The sequence below is a fragment of the Falco cherrug genome, chromosome 3 (genome assembly GCF_023634085.1).
Source record: "Falco cherrug isolate bFalChe1 chromosome 3, bFalChe1.pri, whole genome shotgun sequence".
NCBI classification, from domain to species: Eukaryota; Metazoa; Chordata; class Aves; order Falconiformes; family Falconidae; genus Falco; species Falco cherrug.
In genome coordinates, this window is record NC_073699.1 from 27,699,386 (window position 1) to 27,725,384 (window position 25,999).

The window sequence follows — 25,999 nt, forward strand, 5'->3', positions numbered from 1 at the left end:
TGCAAATTTCAACCCAGGCAAAAAAATACCTTCAAATACAAATATTGACAAATGTTCAGTTACTTAAATTACTTGGCTATGGCTGGCACTACAGCTCGTCACGCTCACCTTATTTTCTTGTTTCCTCTTGGACGCTCGGACTGGACAGACATGTAGCTTGTACTGCTGAAACGTGAAGCGCTGCTTGTCCGTGACACAGCGGAGACATCACTAACATCGCTGTCTGAAGACTTATTGGAAATGTTGTCTGAGCCTCGCTGAGGATCCCGTCCTGACCGATACTGTAACAGCAAAGGGACAAAGATACAGGTGTTGTCAGTGACATATTACCACAAATCAGCTGTGGAGCTGGTCCCTGATGCTCTCTTAACTGCCTTTGTCAGACTGCCTGAATTTTTCTAATGAAGTTCTCAACTGGTAGAGAATACAAGTTATGTCTTGGTTTCTGTTCATTTTACTCTGTTTTGCTATCCCATTCAAGGTATTAGCTCCCCAGCCTCACCCATAGAGTGGCTTGTACAAAACTTCTAACTCTTTCAAAGGTTTCACAAACCTTAGAAAAGACATCTAAACCATCATAGAATACTCTTACCATAACACTTTCACCAGTGCAAGAAAGGAAAGCAGAGAGACTTGGTGACTTGCCCATGATTACTGAGCTCATGAAAGATTGAACAGGAGACAGAATGTGCTTGGCACATTCTATAAAATACACATCTCTTTTGGGGGCTAGCCTATTTACAAGAACTTCCACTTGAGCAACGTTAACAATTATACCTTTTTAAAGTAAATAGGTGAGATTATCAATGCAAAAGACAAAGTGGTGTTGCAGCTGTGCAAACCAACCCCACATCCTGCTGAACTGCTGGGCTGCGAAGTCTGAAAAGATGGGACAGGGCTAGAGATAATTTGTGCTGACAGTGTATAAATGCCTCAGAAACTGAAAAATTACAACGGTTTTCGAGCTTGTCAACAGTATATTCCAAACAGAACTGACAAGTGACTGGTGATCAGCAGTAAGCACAGACAACATAAAGCAGTGTTGTGCAGAGGTATTCAAACTAGATGTGAACAAAATTTTATGGCTGTTTGTTCTCGTTAAACAAGTTAGCTCTAATTTAATGCTAAGTCTGTGCCACTCTGCATTGCACTATGTGAAGATATAATAAATAGCAGAAAGATATTTTTCCCTCTCCTCTTCATATACAGACATTCCTGTGTATACAGAAATCTGTCAAAATTTTGGCAAGATTTTCAGAAATATAGTCCTGCAAGATCAATTGTTGATGGTCACCAGGTAATTGTTTGACTGACATAGAAAGAAGACAGTATGGAAAGACGTGAAGAGCAGCACAAACAGGACTGGAAGAAAACAACGGGAGAAAATAATCTGTATAATACATCAGTGGCTTGCTGGACTCTGAGGGTGGCAACACTGGACTGAGCCACCTGGAGGAAATAATTTGTAATGTAACGTGGCAGACTTGTGTGGTACTGCAGAAAAGAAGGGTGTCTAGGTTTAGCTATCAAATTTGCTTCTTTTTTTATAGTTCTAGAATAACTGCCTTTCATGAGGTAGACACATCATTTGCTTCTGTTCTCTTGCAAGGCATGTTACACTGAGAAGTATTCTGAAGGACTGTGCAGTGTCCAAATAGCCTTTCAGAATAGCATTTGAGTGCCTATTTACCCCAAATGAATTTTACACTTAGAAACAGTAAGTTATTTTGCCCGTTTTAAGACAGGGAAATGAGATAAAGACAAGAAAAAATGCTTGTGCAAGTTGCACTGTGCACCTGTGGCAGATGGTGACCAAAGCACCGCCTGAACTGCACGCATAGCTAAAATGGTTGCACACGCTGCGGCTGGCTTCCTGATCTGTACTGGTTTATACAGTAAAATTATATACAGCTTCCTGATTTCATACTGATCTGTACAGTATTAGAGTTCATCGACAAACCACTCACCCCCTCCCCACCCTTCAAGTGTGAGACATTGACAAACCACTCACCCCCTCCCCACCCTCCAAGTGTGAGAGTGCACTTAGCTAGCCATAAACTCACAGGGTTTTTCTGTGCTTACGTTTAAATGTTGTAATATTTACTGACTGGTTTTATCGGTGCCATTAATATTTTTGCTTGATAAAGAAGACAGTACCTATTATTATTGATATATTCACTTGGCACATACAAAGAATGATTAAACAGCTGTCTTTATCATCAGAGATAATGGAACATTATACCAGAATAAAAGGATTTTTCTTTTTCAGCATCTGCTTTTAAAAGAGCAACTACTTAGCCCTTTGGAGAAGAAAAAAACAACTATGCCTAGTGAAATGTCTGAATACTGAGTCTGATCTGATCAGTTCCACCCACCTAACCCTCCCTAGAACAGTTCTCCATTGAAGACAAAGTTATGTGTATAGTTTGTGTTGATTTGGCCTAAAACTACAAAGACTGGGAGTACAGCCTGCTGTACTGGGCTACCATCACACACTATAGAAAAGGCAGCACAGAGCTGCCCTCAGGCCTTCTGTATTTGCCAAGGCTCCCGAGCAGATGTACTTGCCATGCTGAACTCTTGCTGCCAAGGCTACGCTGCTCCTGGCTCCCAACAAAGCTGATGTACAGCAAAGTTGTGTATGCCTATGTGAACAGCTGCCATATCACCAGTGGCTAGTGACCTCAGACATGGACACACCGCTAGCCTTACAGACCTAACATGGCTATCCTTAGTGTCAGATGTAAATAACTGATGGAATTGTTAATTACATTCCAGTTAGGGGATAGATAGTTACTTGTGCTGGTTCATCGAATAACAGACCTCAGCCTGCAGAACCCACACTGAGCTTGCCAAGCACTATCTGGAAATGAGCCCTTCTAAATTAAATACATGCAAGCAGCATTAAGTAGCAAACAGTATCAACATTGCACAGTTATTCTAAAGAGTCATTCTTCAGCACACTGAAAGTTTCAAAAACCTGTGGGTTTGGTTCTGTCTGTTTCATTTCCACACCTGGAGAACATCAGTTCTTAAAACATTTTTCATAGCAATGTGATGTATATAACAAATCAGACATTTTCACAAATGAAACAACATTATTGTTTTTGTTTTTTTTAAAGCTACTGTATATATAATAGTAATAATCTAGTGATATACAGTGAAGATTAAGAATTGCTATGGCAAGAAAAGCAACTTAAACGTAAATAATTTTGGAAATATAACGTAAAAAAAGATGATCAGATCATTACTTTGTCTCTTTTTTCTCAGTTGCATGTAAAGGTACATCCTATCAAATGTTTTCAATTGGGTGAGAAGGCATAGAAATATTATTTGACCCTTACTATTTCAGGATGCTTTAGATATGAAACTGGAAAAGTTAATTTATCCTTTCATGAAATCTGAATGTATTAATATACAATGTTTGGTTTTAAAAGATTTATTTACACATTGTCTGAGTTACAGTCTCAGCATCTGTTAGCTGCCTACCAAAGTAATATCTAGAAGCTGAAACTAAATTGTATTTCTTGCTGGACAAAGCTCAGATACCTCATAGTCATTCATTAAATCTGCTCCAAATTGCTCTTTATTCTGCTGCTAAGGTCTACTTTTGACCTATACCTAATCCAATTTTGTTTAGGAAATGGATTATAATAGCGTATTGCATGTTAGTGTTTCAGTAACTGCAACACAGAAGACAGAAGGAAACACAACTGCTTGTCTGACAGAAGCCATGCTGGCATTCAGTTTTACATTTGTTTCTTAAATTGCAATTGTGTATAAGGCAGTTTCTGAAGTACTCCTTTGCTCTCTGCCTCAAAAGTAAAATGGCACCTCCACTATGTGAATATTGATTTTTAAAAAGTATTCAGTTCTTTCATATCATATACTCTTACTGTAAAACACAACCATTTTTGCACAGTTTTGCACTATTATTTCTTCTGTTATTGTGGCTAAAGCTGCCCCAAGGCATTACATCTTCATATGTTTTATACACTTCCTTGTTTTCATTTTCCTTTTTTCTAAATGACTGTATGATAAGATCAACTATTAGACTGAAAAGGTCATCATTAACCAAGTTCCATCCACCCATTATATCTGAAACATTGCTACCATTTCCCATCCCTCTGCAGGGCTGCCCTACGTACCGTGCTGTAGGAGTTTGCACCATCTGAATGCACACTGCTGGGGAACTACAGCTCCCATGGCTGGATCCTGGCTGTAGCATGGCCACAGGTTTGGATCATCAGATCCAGCAACTATCCTCTATGGTCCAATTTCCCTCAGGAGAAAGCATGGGCACAAGAACAGTACGGGAACCTCACACACACTGATAGGTCCCCTGGGTTGGACAATCAGGAGGTCCAGGCTGTGGTGAAGTGTACCCGCCTACTACGCAGGTTAATTAAATACTATTCCTTTTCTTTTTTTCTTTTTTTTTCTTTTTTAAATAACAGCCCCAGCAGTAGGAAAATTATCTCCTGTCATTCCCCATGCTGGAAATATATGGCTCTTTTATTGGAAGAAGGTTAAATTTTCATTTCCAACCCAATCAAGACTCATATAATAAAGGCAGCATTCTGGCCTTTATGACCCATAAAGCAGTAAGAGTACCCAGCCTCTTCAAGCTGTTTCAACAATAGGAAGGCTGCTGCAAGCAGAGGGGTTGATTAAAAGTCACTTTTGTAGTTTTAATGGTAAGATAATTTTGTCCTGTTTTGCTGTGCTGAAGAATGGGATAAATTTAATGTTATCATTATTACATAAAATTATTACAGATTCTATCAAAGTCATCTTCAAGTTTCTAAAAACACTTTCCTCAGCATTAGAAAAAAAGTCAGCTGGAGACACTAGAAAAGTGCCAGTTAAGTGTTTGTGCCAATACCTTGTAACTGCAGTAAATTAGTTTCCTGTAGTGACAAATTCAAGATTAACACTGAAAAAGCTTTGCTTCCTAATACAACAACCTCTGCAAATGTTTTGACCCCTTTGTGAACTACCACTGTATGACTGACACATAGAGCTACATCTGCTCGATACTTAGTTCTTCAAAGAAACTCTTTTGGTACTTCTAATTCAAAGGGAGTTTTAAAGTGCTTCGTATTGCTTTTATCTATTGTTACCACTGTTCCATCTTGGACTATGCAGTCATGCAGTTGTCCAGGCAATGGAAATTGTCAGTGATTTCCAACCGTCTTTCTATTTTATTATCTCTTTTTTTTTCTTCTTTTATATAGTCTACTCATCAGTTTTTATTTGCTAGCACTTACATAGGAACATGCAAATCTGGTCAGTGTTTTTACTGATCAAAATGTTGGGAAGATGTTTCAGACAATTGTCCATTGTGCTACTACAAGAAGATTAAAGAACCATTCTGGACTGTTTCAATAGTTCTTTGCCTCGCTGACAAAAGCTCTCAAGCAGCCAGAGCACAGCAATTGTATAAAATGTTCTGTAATTTCAACTGTAGCTTTTGATGCAAGTTTACAGCCTCTAAAGACATTGCAAGTTTTAGTTAGTACACATTATTTGAATCAATGTTACTGGATTTTTTGATTCTTTCTAAAACCTTTGTTAATGGCTGTCTAATGAACCCTGCCATTAAAAATAAAATGAAATACTTATTAATATTTACAACAATTACAGTACATTTATATAAAGTAAAAGATTCTAAGTAATTTTTTTACAAAATCCCATATACAAATGAATACGTAGAGTGAATACATGTTTATCTGTCACTTGCATACACACAAACCCAGGATGAAGGCTTTGATGAATCTGCCTTTGCCTGTGATTCATACTTAGCCAAGTCAATAATCGGTGCTTACATTTGTCACTCCAGTCAGGGTCCGCCCAGACAACTGAGGTACAGCTAGCCAGGTCAGCCTCTGACAGCCCTGCTTCAGCTATCAGCTGCGCTTGGCATCCACCAGTCCCTTGGGAGATGTAAGGACTGACCAGGGAGATTAATCCTTGCGCTGCTTGGTATTAGGTATATAATAAGCTCCATGATTGCCTTGAGCTTTTCAATATGGAGCTGCAACCAGTTCTAGCTCAGGTCATTCTTGGCTGCTGATCGTGACTTCTGCTTTGTAGTCCTGGATCCTATCCTATCTTCCTCCTTTTTTATTCCTAATACTTGGATCCTGCTTTCTTAACCCTATATTTTTCTTCTGATGAGTCCCATTGGCACTGTTCCAAACTTGTTCTCCCTTCAGCCAGCTCTTGTTTTGCGTTAGGCACACCTTGACCTCTTGGCCCTGGTCCTACTATTCCTCTCTTGGCATTCTTGTCTTGCATTAGCATAACAGAGAGAGCTACACATGGTGGTGCTACTTCTGAGCAGCAATACGGTGCCTGAACCAGTAAATCTAGCTGGATGTACAGGGAACCACTGTACATCCCTTCCTTACTCCCACTCCTTATCCAACATTATTTTTTCCCATTGTTCAGAACATTCCAATCTACTTCTACCTTGAATATAAATAACCGACTGTGGCCTCATTTGCAAAACCCACCTTCCAAACCATCCTAATTTCCAATAAAGTTAGGCCACCAATTGAAACATGTCGGTAAAAAGGAATATCAATATTTCTATCAAACATGTGAAAAAAACCCCTACTTCACTTCAAAAGTTCTCACATCTTTCCTTCAGCAGTTTGGTGCCATCTTTTTAGCGATTTCACTAACCTACGCTCACATATACTGTCTTGCAAAGGAGTTCCTAAAACTTGATTTCACTACAGAACTAAGCCATGTTGCTTTAAAAAACATCCAACTGCTAAACTAGTAAATGAAAACTGTACAATAAAAAAGATCCAGCAGGTCAGCAGTGGGCCCTGGCAGCCAAGAAGGCAGCCTTGGTTGTATTGACAGGAACATAGCCGATAGACGAAAGGGGGTAATTATTCCCCTTCAGAGTCATTAGACCACATCTATCATGTTGTATCCAGGTTAGAGACCCAAAGTACAACAATAACATCGATAAGATGGAATGAGTTTATTGGAGGGCCACCAGGATGGCTGGGGCTAGAGCAGCTGCCCTGTGAGAGGAGGCTGCGGGGGCTGCAGTTCTGCCTGGAGAAGTGATGGCTTTGGGAGCAGCGAACAGCAGCCTGCCAGGTCATACAGCAAGGGTGTCAAAAAGAAAGAGCAAGCAATTCACAGAAGCTCTGACTGACTTAAGAAGGCACATTTTTACCATAGGTACAGTGAAGCAGTGGATCAAGTCACCCAGAAAAATTGGGCAGTTTTCGTCCTTAAATATTTTCAAGATTTGACTGGATAAAGCCCTGAGCAACCTGCACTGATCTCACAGCTGACCCTGCTTTAAGTTAAGGGTTGGACTAGACAGCTTCTGAGCTCCCCTCCAACCCAAATTACTCTGTCACTCTATGGGTCAAGGTGATCCAGGAGACGAAGAAGAAACTGCAAGGGCAGCAGCAGTGCAGAAGCCACCAATGGATCACTGTCTGAGGACAACTGGAAATCTAAAGGGAGGTAGTGCAGAGGCAAGACAAATCAAAATACAAAAAATCATGTTTCACGTATGTTGGCATGTGGTGCAATTTTTATAAGAACTCCCTAAGTGCACAATATGAAATAAATATAGGAGAACAATAGAAAATATTCGGGGATTACATCAAGGAGAACTTAAAAGGACCTGCAAATATTTTGTAAAGTAGAAAGCAGCAAAGCAGTTCTGAAGAAGTATTTGGGCCTTTTAGTGATCCTGAGAATTAGCTTGTCAACAAGTTTGTTTTCCTACAAAAAAATCTGTTCCTGCAGTCAGTTTCAAAACACCAAGCAGTCTCTTGGTCTGATGTTCTTTTCCATACAACATGATTCTTTTGGAAAATCAAGACAACCTCTAATTTCAGCCGCACTAATATCTGTTCTGAAATTAAGCTGTTACTGATGCAGAATTAATTCACAAAGAAAGTTTCATCCAGTCTAGGGAACTAATTGTTCTTATTTAATCTTACCTTAAGTCAGGACCAAGTTTTAGAAAGTCTGAAAGGAGAGAGCACTGCAAAGTTTCTGCCGGGGTATATATAGTTACCACAGTATTCCAAAGACTGTTCAAAATCACAAAGACACTGTTTAAAATCCCACCTCTCCTATGAAAAACACAGTAGGTAAAAACCTGTTGTTTAAGGTAAAGTAAAAGACAATTTACAATTGTAAATTGTAAAAGACAGGAACAATTCTAAACATCACCTTAAGAACAATACTTATAAGGCAATCCAAGATGTGTTACACACTGGAGCAAAAATTTAAGGTTTATAATGGCAGAGCAGGTCTCATCATGTCTCATCAAAAGCCACCTTAAAGTCACCACTCACATAAAGAGCTTCTACTGAAAATCAGGGCATTGGGACAGGACTCTGGGACGTGACAATTCATATTAACAAGAGGCTACCACCACTGTTCTGCTCCTTTAGTAGTATGCTTCATGTGTGTGCTATATAACTAGACATCTTCTTTAAAAACAAAGATAACTGATTTCTATTATCTGTCCAGGAAAGTAACTGAGATTTTTAAGAAGACTGTTTACAGCCTGAATATTAAAGTAAGATGATCTTTTCCATGGTTCTAGCTGATTCTGTTAGATTAAATGAGGTAGAAGAGAGGTCCAGGCATAGCATACAGCTAGGGTGAAACAGCTATAATTGATTATATAATTTGGAATTAATAGATCTTATGTGTCCTGTGGATACACTTCACCTTGTTAGAAGAACTGATGATTCCAACATGCCTTAACAAGTTACAGGTGAACCACAGAATGCTTTCATGTAGGCAGAATATTCCCAACAATTTTTGAACAAAAGCAACATCTCGAAGAAATATGAATTTACATAATATGAAGTTAAATAAATAAGAGCATCAAAAGAAGAGCCCTTTAATGAGGATTAAGGGTAGAAGAATGTCTAACAATCAGTCCCCCTTTTCTGATGTGGAAGTAATTCAAGAAAGCAGGCAAAATGGAAAATACAACCAAGCTCTTTCTAAGAATTATTTGAAACATTTGCTATCCAATTTCCCTTTCTTACTGCTGACCTTCTCCTGATTTTTAATTGCTATTTAAACGAGGGCAGAGTCAGTCACCAAGCTTCACTTTACAGAAACAGATCCACAGTCTGGCTTCGTGATGGTGGGAAATAAATTCTCGAAGTAGATCTCAAAATTCTGAGCATCTTTTTTACTGCCACACATTAACTTCTTGACTATTTTATATGAAAGAAAGAAAATCTATTTAAAATAGAGATTACCAATCCTTTAGCATTCCAGAACACTGTGCCAAGTCTCCTGAAGATACATCATCATGGACACTGTTCACTGTAAAAAATTTGAGTTGCTCAAGGCAGGGTGACTGGAAAAACACAAGGGCTTCACCATCTACTGTGCAATTGCATTTAACAGTATCTCCAGTGCTTTATCTCCTGCTGCACTTTAGCACATTTCTTGGGACAAATTGGTGAGCCTGCCCACAGTTAACCCACTTGTTCAATGGGTTCAGTTTCAGTGATAACTCTTAATTCTGTTTCTGTTCCCTTTTGCTCTTCTAACTCTAGCGAATCCTACTTACATTGGATAAACAGAATCAGAGTGTACCTCCTCTATTTGTTTCTGTTACTTAAGTGGTTCACATGCCATTTCTGCCACCACTGCACTCAAAATTTCTTGCACTTTGTGCAGTCCCGCCATCCAGGCAACAGCTTATTTTGTAAGGAGGGTAACAAGGCAGGATTACTGTTTTTAAAAAAATCCTCTTTTGTCTCTGGCTGTTCTACCTAATTTGAGCTTCTTTAAGATGTTGTGTTGCTTTGCAAACACAAGCTAGGAAGCCAAACAATATGCATTTTAGAGTTCTCATTTAACCTGGATTTTAAAGTACATTTCCATAATTGTTTTGGATCTCTCATAAGACCCTTGGGTCTCTCATAAAAACAAAAACAAATAAAAAATGATGGAAAGGCAACCATCTTTTCTTACCACAGAATTTCTGTTTCATTACACTTTATTTCACCCCAAAATCCTGTTAAGTATTTCAGCGTACCTGATGGTTTGGGAACAGAGATATGAACTTCCACCTTAATCCTGCTTTCTCTATGTAACATTTAAATATGACTTTTACCATTTTTTTTTCCTGAGACACAGCACCTTCAAAGGAATTCATGCTGAAGAGAACAGCTGGATTGACACATGGGCCATCCGGTGAGTGCTTTTTCCTATAAGCAGAAGTGCCTGAGGACCATAAGTAACACAATTGCTCAAGAGCAGGATATAAATATATCTTTGTATGAATCCACTTTTTAAGTCCTTAAATCCATAGATATCAGAAGGTAGCCTAAAAAAATCAAGCATGATTTGAGGGAAGGTCCCATAATATCTTTTTCTTAATCTCTTATTTTCTCCAATTATTTGGATACATCTTGGAAAATTCCTGTACAATAAGAAAAATATGAGCTCAGCTGATAATTTGCCTACAAATTTTCTGCTGATTCAACTCTAGTTAAAGGTTAAACAAATCCGCAAGATGTAGATATCACCATCTCCTTACCCCTCCATAGGTAAGTTAAACTGCTTAGAAAACATTACTTTTCCCTAAAATGTATTTCCTCAGCAGCTTCACCCTTGTTATGTTGCAACTAGGGGAAAAAAGGCTGCAGGGAGATCCTGAGCATGCAAACTGCTCCTAGGGAAAAAAAAAAATTGAACTCTTTTTCTCTTCAGTCATTCTGCTTCAGTTTTCAAAGAGGCAGTAATTAGATGTCTGTAATGTCTGTCATATCACATTGTAAATACTATAATAATTTATCTCTTTGCTTGCTTGCAAGGTTAATTCAAATTCACTTTTACAGAAAATATGCAACACCTATAAACATTACTTACTTCACCTTTACCACATAAAACACTTTATCAGTAGGGTAATAATATGTAACATTTCTGGAAAAGAAACAAAAAATAATTCAGTTGAAATTGTATGAGAAATTTGGATCATTTCACAAGACAGTTATCTATATTGAAACTATTCTGGAGTCACAAACTTCTGGGAATGTTTTTAAAGATCTTTAATGCCTACAAATTATTAGAAACCTTGATTTTCATTTTACCGATACTTCCTTAGCAGAGCATTTCCTAAATTTATGTGACTAGAAATTAGCTTAGAAGTGGGAAAGGAAATGTTTCTAATTGCCTCCTAAAACACACCCGAGGTACTTCTTTGCAATTCTTGAAACTGAATGTCAGCCTTGTTACCAGAAGTGAATTTACATTATTGTCTCTTAGATACAGAAAACTATGTCATAGTGTTTCTAATTTTGCTTTTAGAAAATTAGAATCACATTAAAACTAAGTAAGGTGCAGATATTATTAATTAGATAGTTGCTTCAGATAAAACTGCAGAAGTTTACAAATCACTACAATTGTTTTTTACCTGATGGCATGTGTCTCTCAAAAGAGAACAGAAACAGGATGCTACATCCTGATTCTTTGAAATTTACTGGGTCTAAGATACTCTATATGAGGAAACAAATATGACACCGTTTAAAGATTTTACATAGTTTGAAGAAGAAAGATATATCAAATAAATTTTACTGTGAAAACACAAGTTGAACTTCATGAAAAAATTGTGTATGTTTTGTTGTATGAGATGAATTTTTTTCCTCAACATAAACTGACTCTGGAAGAAGCAGTTTCCAAACTTCTTTTCATCATCATACTTAAGGTTATTAGACAAAATATCTGTATATATTCAAGGCAAAGACGTATGACAAGTTGCTTTTTTAGGGGGAAAGAAAGAGGTTTTGTTTATGCAGTCTTTACCTTTATTAGATAATTTTGTCTAAAATTTCATTTTTTACTATCTTGGAATACTACTATTTGAATAAGTTTGCTGCAATAATTTTAATATCCTATTTTTTGTATTACAAAAATGAACACTTTATGGGTACATCATTACTCTGTTCAGAAGTAAGGATTAAATTTTTACAACTGCTTTTTTTTTTTTTCTTCCTGTTATTTTTTTGCTGATTCCAGAGTGTCAGTGAAATCTCTAGTAAAACAATGTTTTTCATCTGCAGGATGATAATAAAGAAAATAGTCTATTGCCTAACACTAAATCAGTATTAATTCTTGTAAGCGAAGTCTTTACTTCCAAGAACTGACAGTCAGAAATACCATAGGTTAGAAGGGCCACAGAGGTAATTTCATGTTTCCGTAACATTCTCAGTAGAAGTGTTGCTGAAGGCTTTACAAAAGCACAACCTCCCTACATGGAGGCTCCAAGGTCCTGACCCTACTTTGATTAGCTCCATTGTGCACAATGAGCTTTTGGAGAATAACAGTGGTGTGTTACATATCCATCCAAATCCTTCATATACACTAGTTGCAATACAGATGCTTGAAGTCATAGTTATATTCGCTATAATTAATTGCAAGCGATTATGTAGTTAAGATACTGAACAAAAAATAAAAAAAGAACCAAAAAATATGCAGTGCCTTGGGGAAGTCTGATCGAGTATATAGATCTTTTCTTGCATGACAGATGGCAAAAATTCCTCAAAACCACAAATCTGTTGTTTGGAAAAAGTTGATACACTGGCAAAATCTCCGCTGATAACTTTGGGACTACTATAAAAAAAAAATAAATCAACCCATTAAAAAAGATGAGCACTCCCAGAGACTGAACCAAAGAAAACATCCACATTGGTAAAACCACTTAACAGGCCTCATCGTTACAGTCAGAATTACAAACTATAACAGTGAACTCTGGGTGAATCCTCCATCTGAGGAATACCCAGCTGAGCCCCAGGGAGTGGCTCACTGCTGGCCGCCCCGGGGTACCCTCTGGAGCTGCTGCAGGATGCGCACGAGGCCAGGGGCCACCCATCTTCCCTGCCTCCAAGTCTAATAGTGCCCGGTGGCCTCCGAACCACCCCTGGGAAGCAGGCAGGCAAAGCTCCTGCTTCTTCATTTTGAATCCTACGTGTTTAAGCAGGCTCCGTGTGAGCACTGCACTGGGACTTCAGGTCTATCCTTTCTACTTGTGTGCCGCACTTTCCCTGGTTTTTCATGGTCAGTAGCCTAGCAAATTGATCTAGCAATCTTGTTTCCATCTGGCTGGAACCACTGCTCTATCCTTGATATCTTTCAAATGTGAATAACATCTTTTTTGCACCTATTCGGCCTGGCACAGAATTAAGTAGCACAAACTACAGTCCGGTGTGTTTCATGTTATCATGGATTATCATTCTCATTTCTTGGAGCTCTCTGACTGTTGCAGCAACTCAACTAACTTCATATATTCTCTGTTTTTGAATGTCACACTTTGGCATCCAGATATTTAGTACATATTTCCCAGTTAATTTTCTTTCTTGTTTTCCATAGATTTTCTCATGTATTATCAGCATACCATCAGTTTCAGTACATCTTAGATAATTAACTTGAGCACAGTCACACTATTTTATACATTAATTGTTACTCAGTTCAATAGCATCTTGGAATTTACAGCTTAAATCCAGATAAAAGCTGTAAACAGAAATAGTTGAGTTCACTATGAAAAGATAGCCACTCTGAACCAAAATAGACTAACAGTTCAGCTATTCACATCTCTGTACAAAGCAGTTTTGAAAGGAAAATATCTTCTGTTACAAAAAGATTAAAAGGATTTAAGATAAATTGCAGTGATTGCTCTGGCTGGAAGTTGGTCAAAACAGCACCCAGATGATTTTACAATGTGATTATAAATGGAATGATTGCAAGTACTTCATTGAATCTGGCTATGATAGAAAACCTTTGATACACATTTTGATGTATATTTGGTATATATGTGTTTGAAAAAATGATTTTTCTCTGGAAAATATTTGCTTTTTGCAAAAGAATATTTAACTCATTGCTGTAAGAGTAAATCTCAAGACTGTGTTGCACATAGTATTATTATTTTTTTAAATGAAAAAGCATAGTTATTTTGAAAGTTCCCTTTTTCCAATAAACTCCAATAACTAATGAATATTCAGAGCCAAAATAGACTGATGATTTTATTTTTTTATTTTCAGGAGTCATTTTTTCTTCTGTGAGATTCACTGTAAAATTTTAAGGTCCTTTAAACAACGTTTTACAATGTTGTTAACCTCTGCTTTCTAGATATACGATCAGTAATAGAAGCTTACACAAGAGCTAAGGAAATGGCTGACAACAGAAAGGACCCACTGACAGATAAAGACAGCCAGTATCAGTCTGCTTTCAGATGTTTGTAATCATGATATGTTAATGCAGTATTTATGTTAAACACAGTATCACATTTAAGAATACCCTAAATCTCTAATAGAGACATGGATACTTAAGATTAAAAAATAAATTTGAAAAGCATCAAAACCAAACTAAATTAAAGAACAACTTGAATTAAATAAAAAAGAAAAATGACAGCAACAGAAAACTTTTCTGGGAGTTTGCATATCTGACTAAAGAAGAAAATACTAGAAATCACACCAATCCACATCTCTATTCAAGCTCACTAAATTACTTTTAACCCCTCAGGAAAATACAGTTTGGTAAAAGAAGAGATGTTTTCTATTATCATGTGTATAGAGCTCAGATCTTGAATTCTGAATTTATTTCATCTAGCTACATTTTAAAGTATATAATTGCGTTTTAAACGCTGCGTTTATAGCAAACAGAACTGCAACATTAGCAATTTATTCCACAAACTTTTTATATTAAAAATACAATAAAATACTTGATTGAAAAATATAAATGCTATCAGCACTATGGGCCAGAGAGATTCTTTCTGCCACTGAGTAGTAACATTCCTTGCATATCAAAAATGATCATGATAGATTGGGCAACCTGAGCACTCACAGGCTGTGGAGAGTGACAGGACCTGTCCTTGCAGCCCAGACAGCTGGTTTAGCTATCAAGTCTTTTGTCCAAAAATACAATTATTGACTAGTCCATAGGAGAGCAGAAAAGCCTTGGGACAGAAAATAAATGGTTTCCTCATATGGAAAATTATTTGTTAGCTTAATTGGTGTTTGGTTTTCTCCTGAAACAAAGAGTTTATTGGCGTGGAAGTGGGGAAGGGGAAGATAAAGGGACCCTGTAAAACTACGCACAGTAAATTCCATTTATATGTCTATCAAATTCTACTGGTTAGGCCCTTAGTTTTACAGGTATTTTATGCAAATTAAATGCATGGAAAATCTGTGTGTGTATTTTTGCCTTCTTTATTTTTTAGCATAGCTCTAGTCTAATTATTTAATCTTTCCAGTTTTACTCAGATATCTAAAATTTTAAAATTTAATCTGGTATGTTAAAAAGAAAGGTATACAAAACATATGCAATTTCTGCCCTGTTTTGAGGGAATATGGATATCTAACATAGCCTCCATTTTTTATTATTTTGAATATTTCTAGTCACATCCTTAACAATGGAAGTTGTAAGAAACTATTATAGGATCAAGGAGGTATATTCATAATTATTCTAAATTATCAAATTATTATTGGGCATATCATGATCTTTTCAGAGCTCCCAAATTCTAAGCTTAAATTTTCAAAAACAATTGCCAATTTGAAACCAGTATCAATCAACGACAGCTTATATACAGCAAAAATATCAACAATGTCATCGTCCTGTTAGCTTGGATGTTTGTTAAACTCCCCCTCTGCCAGGGTTTCAAGAGGAAAAGTGGCAAGTGTTTCTGCTAGCAATCTTTGCTGCTCTGTGTACTGCTCTGCTTTGATTTTTAAGGAGACAAAAGCATTCTCAAAACACCATTAAATGTTTCAATCAACAACACAGGTCAAAAGATACCACATGTAGCTGTACCAATGACACAACTACTTACTGCAGGTTTCAGAGGGAAAAGGCAGCTCTTGGACACTTTTGCACATTGTGACAAGACTGAGAGTTAAGGAGATCTGCTTTCAATGTATTCAAACTCAACCTGTTCCACCTCCAGTGTTACAGCTCTTACCTTTTGCACATTCTCTCACACAGGTAACCCACAAGGTAGTACTTGATTCATTGCTGAATCAAAGTGTCTCAGCCTGAAGAACTGCAGCTTTTCAGGGTCTGCATGCTCCAAAGGCATTTCAGCTGCATCTAGACTATCCAAATCAACTGAGCGCAGGCTTAACTCTTCTTTTCCACAGCTCAGTTTGTCTTGATCTTGCTAACAGGTTAGAAGATCACCAAGTAGCATGCTAGTATGCTGATATTGCTAGTATCTTACACCAAACACAAAGAATTACGCTCATACCTAAGTATCTTACACCAAACACAGAGAATTATGCTCATACCTAAAACTAAAAGCTGATGATATAGGAAGTTTCAGTCTTATCGTCAATATGAATCATTAAGGGGGGAGTTGGCAAGTCCTCTTTGGTGTGCTGTATTAATCTGTATTTGGTATTCTCTTCTACATTTGGCTAAATAATCTTGTCACCAGTTCTGCAAAAATTTGAGTTTTTATCTGGTGGTTTACCTCTTTTACCCCAACTTTGTTACTTGTTGCTCTAATGTGTTACATTCCTAATTACTGACTATTACTAATTGCTGTATTATATAACTGGATTTCTCTGCCTTTTTGTAGGTCATTATTTTCTCCTAATAAAACAAATAAAATAAGCCTTATGATACTTTGAGGTTTAAATGTGTGTCAGCTAGTTGCCAGTCTCTGCTTCACCTTTGTTCCTAAAGAAAACAAGCATTTTTCACTATTCTAACTCCTACATAAATCCAGTCCCCTTTACTTTGGCATTCAATGTTTTAAGTTACTCAAGCCCTTTTCTGGTGGTTAGTATGGCCTGAGTTGATGGAGTTCTCTAATTCTTTCTTGATTCTACATTCATTTCACATTGATTGAAAACACTTCTAGGGCTCTGCATACAAGAAGTACCTTTTGTCTCTTTTCTCAGTAGAATAAAGCTTTTCAACTCTCCCCAGTCCATCCACTGGGCACATTCCAGTCATGGGGCAAGGAGAGAGGAATGGCATGATTCCTCACATCTTTTATCCTTCGTCAGCAGGGATTCCTGAATCTGAGCAGTGGTGAGCATGGCCAGGGGCAGGAGTTACTCACCAAGCATAGCACTATCAATTTGTTTGCCAGAGGAGCTAATTGCAGCAGCACCAAGCATGAAACAAGGCAGAGAGCTCTAGAGAGGTTGTATGAGGTAGTATGGGAACTGAACTCCAACAGTTCAACCAAATGCAAACAAAATGAACCCAGCAGGCTGCTCGCTCAGCTTCTCTGGGCTCCCACCTCAGCCCCTTCCTCCTCACAATGCATCTTGCTTAAGCACTTAAGAACTGAAACACTTAGTTTTTATGCAAAATTCTAAACCAGTCCTATAAAGATTCTTGAAGAAAATTATGTAAACCAGAGCAGTGTTGCAGACCCACTGTATGGTAAATTGCTATTTCCCCCCTGGTGGAACACTCGTGCTACTGTGCTGCTTTCCTGCATTACCAAAACTCAGGGTTTCCTGCACGTCAACATCTACCAGCACTGCAATTCAGACTTTAGTACAAGTTTACTAGTACTCAATATTCAGAAATAGTTGTTCCAATACCAGAAATACTTCTATCTAATGCCCACACAGTTTTTCCTCTCATGTCTCCTTAGATGTAAATATGAAAACCAAATATATTGCTTGCTTTCCTTGTATCTGTGCTGAAATCATACTTCAGCAACTTCTGCACTTAAGGAAGCAACTTCTGCACTTAAGGAAATAACTCTACTACACAATATAGTACCTTCCAAGCTCATGTATACAAAATAGTATGGAATACTTAGTTTTCAAAAAATAATGAGGCATGTATACGAATAATAAAAATACAATCTGGAACTTTAACAATCATGAGAAAAAATCTAAGGGAAAATCAATTTTATATTTCAGCAGCTTCTAAGAATACAGATGTCGGGAAGTAAACTTTGCCACAAGCTTCTTAATGTATGACTATGTACCATAGAATTGTATGTACTTTCCTCTAAAGCTTCTTGTGCTGACTTCCAGAAGTAGAACAAAACATACCCAGAGGTATAATGCTTGATGTCTATTTTCATATTTTAAAATTTAATGTAACTTTTACTGTTATAAATTTTGCTTTCTCAGCAAGGAAGGATATTTTTTCTTAACTCAAAGTAATCATGAGAGACATACAGTTGCTGTTGACTTCCATTTAAAGAAAGAAATAGAACAGAAAGGTAAAAGAAAATTCCATGTGCTACTTTTCCTGAATGTCACTTAGTGCCTACTCAATGACATTTTTCTCAGGCATGTTATGCTTGACTGCCTGCTTGTGCTAGCTGACAGGTTTAAAAAAATCAGTCATCATGTACCACACAGAACATATTTCAGTCAGCACTTGAAAGATGTGTTTCAGTTCATGATTCCAGAATATTTTTTTGTAGAAACCAGGTAGATAAATTGTACTTACTCATTTTCTGTCTCTAGATAATATAAGCACTTAATTAAGGGGAATTGAACCAGTGGTAGTAAAAAAGTGAAGATGGAACTCTCATATGGTTTATGAGAGTTACGGTTCTTATATGGCTTTGACATTACACCATTTTAAGTGTCATTTTAAGACTGCATTTCGAATTAATACATATGTGAATATTCGTTGCCTAGTTCCACAAGTTCATTGATGGAATAAATAACTCATTTTCAAATACTGCAACTACACTTTGGCAGAAGAGTAAATTAACTGTTTATTTCTGGAGAAAATTTGTTCGATGTGTGCAATAAATAAATCACCATATTCATAAAATAATTCCATTTATAGTTTTCCTCTTTAATACATTCCAATAATACTGAAGGTAAAGTTTTAATAAAAAAGATAAAAGATGTAGAGTGAGGCCCAATAATATGGTGTAGGTGAAATGGAAAAACAAGGGTAGGAAATGTTTCCTTGTGTAGTTATATTCTATCCAGCTCCTTCACATGAGAGCCCATTTATTCTCTTTACTCCATACCAGTCCTAACTTCTGACTCAAATTTCAGTCAAGCGTTGAGGGAGCAGGAAAGTTAGCAGAATAAGTCTGGTTATACATACAATACATAAAATAATATTTTTGTGGTACATACAATCATAACACTTACGAGGAGGTCTGCTCACAGTATTACGCTCATCTCTAAAAGGTAACACCTTTCAAAGCCAACAATGACACATGCGAGTATAATTTTGCCATCGGTGTCAACATAAAAGAAGCATCTAAACATGACAATACACCAAATCCCTCCTACACGTTAATAAAAATTCCTATGCCTTCTGTGGTAAACCCTACATTTGTAAAATACCCAAATAATCATGCAGCACTTCTACAGAGTTTTTAAAATATTTTAAGCCATTTTCACTGTTTTCTTTTTGCTTTGTCCGTTCTAACTATTTTCATTAATAGGGTTTTTCATTTTGTCATGGGCTTCACTAAAGTTCTTCCTGTTTTCCCACATTGAAATGTACATTCGTCTACATTATCTGCAAAACTGAAAATACTTTGAAAATCTGATGATTTCTTTGTCTTTGAATATTAATGGCTCAGTTTAGAGTAACTTTGCCAGTCCTTGCAGCAAGGAACTACATCCTGGAAGCAGAAGACTAAAACAGACTTCTCTTCCTCAGCCAGCTTTTATAGGTCAGAAGTCTCGTGTTTTCCACTTGCAGTCTGACCTCAATTAATGAAGTCTTTTAGAGGACACTGAATTATTTTTGTATAATAGAAGTTTAAATTGAAAATACCTTGATTATTTTAATTAACACACTGTACATGACATGACCCTGTTCCATATAGCAGGAAATTCTGGATAGTAGATTTGGGGCTATACTACTACATAACGAATCAGATCTTTGGCAAATTGCCACAGCTGGGATAGAAGCTTTTGTTCATGTACAAAATACCTTTCCAAGAAACTGCCACTATTAAACTAAGTAACACTACATCTTCCAGTTTTCAATAGATCAAGATAACCCTGTGTTCAACTATATGAAAGCCATGAACAGGTTTCAATACCTGTCATTCCATCTGTCACTCAAAAAACCTCTTTTTTCCTTCTTTCTGAGTTTTTAAGTCATGTCCCTATTGTTCATTCCAATGGATAATTACACTGCCACTTTTATTTTCTTTAACTTACCCTCCTTAAATTTTAATAATCAAGACAACTCTGTTAAGGGATTTTGCTGCATGTTTCCAATAATCTTGTTATAGACACAGAAGAAACTTTTACTGAAGAAACAACCTCCCACTCATCTATCACTTTCTGAAAGGATATTGGCTATTTCAGTTTAGCATATGTTGTTGCTTTTCAAAACAAAACTCCCTTGCCTTAGAATGATAATCTTGTTCCAGCCTGGAATCTGATCCTGCTACCTGTTTGTACTTGCTCATTTTCATTTGGCGATTCCTCTCTTCTACATCCATTGCACCTGTTAAGTTAAAAGAAAATAAATAAATAAATACACAAGCAGTCAATTCAAAATTTAAAGTTATGCTCATGTAAGTTTTAACAAAAAGAGATGAAAACTGATTTACTTAAATTACGGTATATATAATTTTATTTTCTGAATTACAATTGTGCAGCAAATGGAAAAGTTGTAAGAGGAGGAAAATAGTAGATAAGTATTTCAGCAGAATCTTAAAAACTGTTGTCCTATCTACACAATTCAAATGAAACTAACTTTGTGGAATAAATGAATGTAAATGAAGCACAATGTTTCCACAGAACAGAATTTTACTATTTCCAAAAGAGTCAAGAGAAACTAGTCTTTCATTTTAAAAAAGGAATGCAAAGACAACGTGCTTATGTTGGGTGGAGATCCTGGTTCAGCACTTGTTATAGTGTGGTATGCCAAATTACTAATGAAGTAACAGCCACAGGCTAGCAGACCTTCCGTTTACCATTTGAGCATATTCTTAGCATGCTCAAAACAATTTAAAGATATCTAAAGGAATGTTAAAGAGCCACCCAGTGGCATCGGCTTATTACATTCAAATGACACGCAACTTCAAGAATGATTTCAGGATTCACTAATCTTGGAGCAAATACTTGATTAGTCTCCGTTAGGGATGGGTTCTTACTTATGACTCGGGCAGCAGCTGGTTTCAACCAACTGGTACTGTAACACCACAATTTACTATGTAAAATCATAAGGAATTAAGTGCCAAAGCTGAGGTGGAAAGGTGAGAAACAGAAAAATGAGAGGAAGACAACAGCCCATAATGTTAGAAAAAGATTTGCAAACAAAATATAGTTTATCGTTATACACACACAGGCTTGATTCTCTTCCACTTTACACGGTACAAATCAATTCATTAGCCACAGAATGCTAAAAAGTATTCCTTTTGACTGACATTTGTCATAAATTTTCCATAATTCTAACACAAAAGCTGTCTAGGATTAAAATTTCAGAATCCCACTAGTCATAAACGGAAGTTTCTGAACATCCTATGTATTGAATAAGCTGGACTTTGTTTATGGAACTGAGATGGGAATATTAGTGTACATATAAACCTGATTTAAACTCCAAATCTCAGTTTTAAGTCATAATCTAACAGTAAAGTAGGACTTTGCACAGGGCCTCTGAGCTTTGTATTTTTTATTTTTTTTTTACAACGGTAATGGCAGTAGCAAATACTATCAGACCTGTCAGCTAAATCTTGTAGCACTTCACAGGAAATCTGGAAGGGAGTGAAAGGGAGTGCAATAAGGCTAAACTGTACTGTTAGCTATAAACCCTCTGGCTTCTGCTTTTTGTGTTCAAACTCTCCGTATTTACTGCCTGCAAACAACATGACTGAAAAGAATTCATCAAAACTTTTAAGAGAAATGAAAACCAAGAAAAATGAATAAAAGAGGAAAAAAACGTGTTTCATAGGGAGAAACAAAATGAGAAAGACAGCAGCAGATGAAAATTCCTGAAATAAAATACAGCTACTTTTTCCTATCACAATTTTCCTCAACCATTATAGGTCCCATAGCAATATTTGCCACTTTATTATTAAGATGCAGTGATTTTTAAGGATCTAGTTTTAAAAGCTCTAAAGATATATTCTATTAAAAACAGAAACTTTAAACTGGAAAATGATATTTTTTTCTTTTTCAATGACAGCAGTAACACATAAGTGGTTTTGAAGGAAAATAACTTTTGCTCAAAGAAAGAAATCACCCTTTGCTGAAATCACAACACTCTGCAAATCTGCCTGTCATTCTTCAGTAACGTAACAAAGGAATATTTTTCACCAGTAGGTAAACTTTGTCAATTTTTCTTATGAAGTTTTCTTATGAAATCATCACGTGTTCTTTGTCACCAGACATTCTGCAAAATTTCAGGAAATTACAAGTACTGATGAAATAATACCTCTCGAGCACAAATTAGAAATTTCACAATTACTTGTGAAAATATTCATTCTTATCTATGATCAGGTGGTAAAGTGAAAGTTAGGTTTCTACAAATCCAATTTCCGACGATCTGCAAAACCAAGCATTCTGAAATTTGCCATTGAAAATGGGACACATAACCCCTTGGTGTAAATCCTCTGTAGCAAATTAAACAAAACTGGTGGCTCATTTTAGTCTCAAGAGAAAAAGAAGATGGCAAAATTTAGGAAAAAAAATTCAATTCCCATAAAAATTAATTTAAAGAAAATCGAATTTGCTATGTATTTTTGAAACTGCCTTTAACAAGTGAGTGAATTCCGTTATATGCAAAAAGAGGGAACCCTGAGGGTGGTGTAAAGTTCATAATGCAGAAGATCAGCTTTGATTCTACCCTGCATGGAACTGACATGCAGAAAGAGTGTGCAGGGTTACTGGCTGCTGCAGGCTAATATTGACGTAACTTAAGCCAGATGCAGCCATGATCGGGATGAGAATAGGAAGGTTGGGAGAGTGCCACGGCACTTCCCGTTCATGTGGTCCAGCATGCACAAGTGTCACGCCAAGTGGTGGAAGTGCAGGGCTACCATCATCTCCACTGCTGCTGGCAAATCTGTACTTCGCTGAAACCTGTCTGGGAGTTCAGCGGGAGCGGAAAGCACTTCCAGGGAGCTCATTAACTGTCCAGGTGCACTAGGAAGCTCCAGCTCCTAACATGATTTTGGTAACCAAGGCTGAACATCAGTCCTATACTAAGGACCCCCCTGTAATCAGGAGGTGTATTGGAGTGTGAGTAGGCAAATCAGAAGTAACCTGGACCTAGCTATTATCAAGAGTGGTGAAGATGAAGAGGTATAAGCTTTCACACTGGTAGCACAAGGCTGACTGAGCACTTGTGTTATTCAGGTCCTTAGCCAGAGCCCAGCACCACACATTTTCAAGACCACAGAGACTGGTACTAGAAAAATTAAAGATACTTCTGACATACTTTCATGCATTGCCACGTTGTACATGTGTATGCAACCAAATTCTGGCCAGGCGAAAGCGAGTTCATTTGTACCCTTCTGCCTTAACACCCTTCCAGAATTTTTGCTTCTAGACAGCAGCTGTCTGTGCCTCCAACTGAAATGTCCAGTGAGACACCCAAACTTCAGCCATAGGAATACAAAAAAATTAAGAAAGACTGATGGAAGGACAAAGCCTTGTTTTGCTCATCAAACATAACTGGGATCATTACACTGTAGGCAACACCTTGGAGTTCTGCTTATCTTGAACAATTATCCAAAATTAAAAAGCCCGTGGCCTGAACGTGGCTCAGAGGAGTTTTCATCAGCACAAGGAAATTCCCAGCTGACGAACAGTTAGTGCTGATTTAATACCAGCCATTCTCCATATTTTCAGAAGAGAGTGTGCTGAAGGAAATCAGCACAACTACAGTGCGCAGTCCTGAAATGCCAGCATAAGGTGCCCAAGTGCTGTGCACAGCGACCTTGCAACCTGCCCTTGGATCTGCAAGGACTGCATGGAGACACTAATCTGTGCGAGGGCTTAGCACTTTAGTGCCTAAGTATCTTAAGCCTTAGGCTGCACAAATTGGAGTTTAGCCTTTGTTTTTATCTATGCAAATGTAAGCAGCACATAAGGAGGTATAAGTAAAAGTTTAACTACAGGATATTCTGTAACAGAAGATAAGGAAACATCTCAAGACACAGACAAAAAGGGTGACTGGAGGCTGCAGGAGCAAATCAGGAAGAGACCCCAGACACTTCACACAGGATTAGATGAGCAGAAGTGCCATTAGGAAATCAAACAACCTATAAAGACTATAAAGGTCAGTAACAATTGACAGGTGGAGCCCCTCTTCAGAGGCACCCAGCTCGAGCTGTAACTACTGTTGCATACTAAACACAGTAAAAGAAGGAACTCAGATTCTTTTATTAAAGCAGAATTTAGGGACAAGCCCTGTTGAGGTGGCACCTGCGTAATTCCTGCGATGGTCTAGGTGGCAGCTGTATAATTCCTTCAACACGACTCAGGACAGGCACTGGAATCACAGCTCCAGCTTTGAAGGCAAACCATTATCTTCATGTTTTGACTTGAAATAAGATAAGCTTCAGCTGCTTCACCATTAAAGTTTTCCTCATAACTGAAAACTAAATGTTTGTTTCATCCTAAAAATGTTAAGGGGCTGTAATCAGTGGTGTAGTTAATATCTAACTTTTCCTGACCTCAAGTGCTGATAGAGTCACATTTTCACAAAGAGATAAGCAATCATTTAATTCAGCCTGGAGCTAACAACTATTATTTGCTCTTTAGGTCAAATATTGGTTGTTCTTAAGGGTAAGAGTCTGGTCCACACCAGAGACAAAAAGGACATCAAAATGGCCTTATCACCCAGCTCAGCCTAAGGCAGACCTATCTATTTAAAAAACACAAATAAGAACAACTGGCATCTGTGTTCTTTCTCTCATTGCCTTCTCCAGTGGGAATTACTAAACTGTTCTAGCTACTATAGATACTGGTGATGATGATGTGTTTGGAGAAGGAGTTTGCTGTACAGCGAGGCTTCTGAGGCACAGAGACTAAAAGGGAAATCTGGGGTATGGAAGTAGAGTGGAATTTCTCTTAAAATATTAGGACAGATTTAGTTTTGGATAGGCATGGACAAGAGGGATACAAAATCTGGGAGGCACAGCAGCTCAGGCATTGGGGGGAAACTAGTAATGAGGGAACTACAGAAACATTGAGATTTTGGAAGTCAGAAACCTGTAACAGAGAGGAAAAAGGCAGTATGCAGGTGAGCACACTGTGCCTGGAGTGGGGAAGACAGAACAGAATTCTTGAGGTGTATGAGAGCCTTCCTTAGCTGATGCCGGTCTCTTCTCATTTCTTACCCTAATATGACTCCTTCAAAAAAAGCATTTGGGAAAGCCTTTTCTTAGTTTCCATTTCCTAGTGTCTGTTTTGAAATCCCCAAAATGCATCAAAACTGTGATCCAAGTCCCTGGTACACATTTGCTTAAACATAATAGATCAAGGAATTTAAAGGTCAAAAACATGAAAAAATTTTGAATAAGTCACCCTACCTGTATCCCCATTCTCTGGATCTGCTTTCTTTTCTTCTATAAACAAATGAAAGTAATATGTAAAACAAAAAGGGGAGGAGAGAGAAAATGCAGAAATAATAATAAAAGTAATATAAATCATGCATTAAAAATGAAAAGTGAAGAAAAACCACCAAATTAATTTAATTTGATGAGTTTAGTCAACCAACCAAGTATGGTGCCCTACATCCAGAGGCATATTCACTGCATGCTCGTGTATACATTTGTGCACTCTTATTGAAGACTTATTGGAGGGAACTCAGGGGTATTTTGTGCACTTCCAGAATCATGAACACGCTCAACACAAAAGAGAGCAAGGCAGGTGTCAGACATAGTTACTTTACAGTTTCCTTCAATAGGATGACACAAAAATAAAAGTAAAAAATCTACTTGTGCTGTATGTTTTATGCAGTGCACACACAATATGCAGTCTACTGGTTTAAGCATAAAAATTGAATGTGTCAGAATGGTTTTCAGTAATTATTTTAAATCTTCAGTGGTTTAATCAATTCTCAT

At 37.3% G+C, this 25,999-nt stretch overlaps 1 protein-coding gene across 50 annotated transcripts in view; it reads right to left on the bottom strand.

The window, feature by feature from the left end:
- The window catches only part of RIMS2 (regulating synaptic membrane exocytosis 2), a 485,159-nt gene that overhangs the window by 76,001 nt on the left and 383,159 nt on the right, over positions 1-25,999 (bottom strand). For 33 of the 50 annotated variants that reach the window (XM_055705905.1, XM_055705897.1, XM_055705915.1 and 30 more), the window contains 3 exons: positions 25,466-25,501; positions 20,330-20,430; positions 109-281 (listed from right to left, as the gene is read on the bottom strand). In XM_055705905.1, the coding sequence (XP_055561880.1) occupies positions 109-281; positions 20,330-20,430; positions 25,466-25,501 (310 nt within the window). The remainder of the gene's footprint in view (positions 1-108; positions 282-20,329; positions 20,431-25,465; positions 25,502-25,999) is intronic. The other 17 variants (XM_055705919.1, XM_055705913.1, XM_055705911.1 and 14 more) reach the window with 5 other exon arrangements.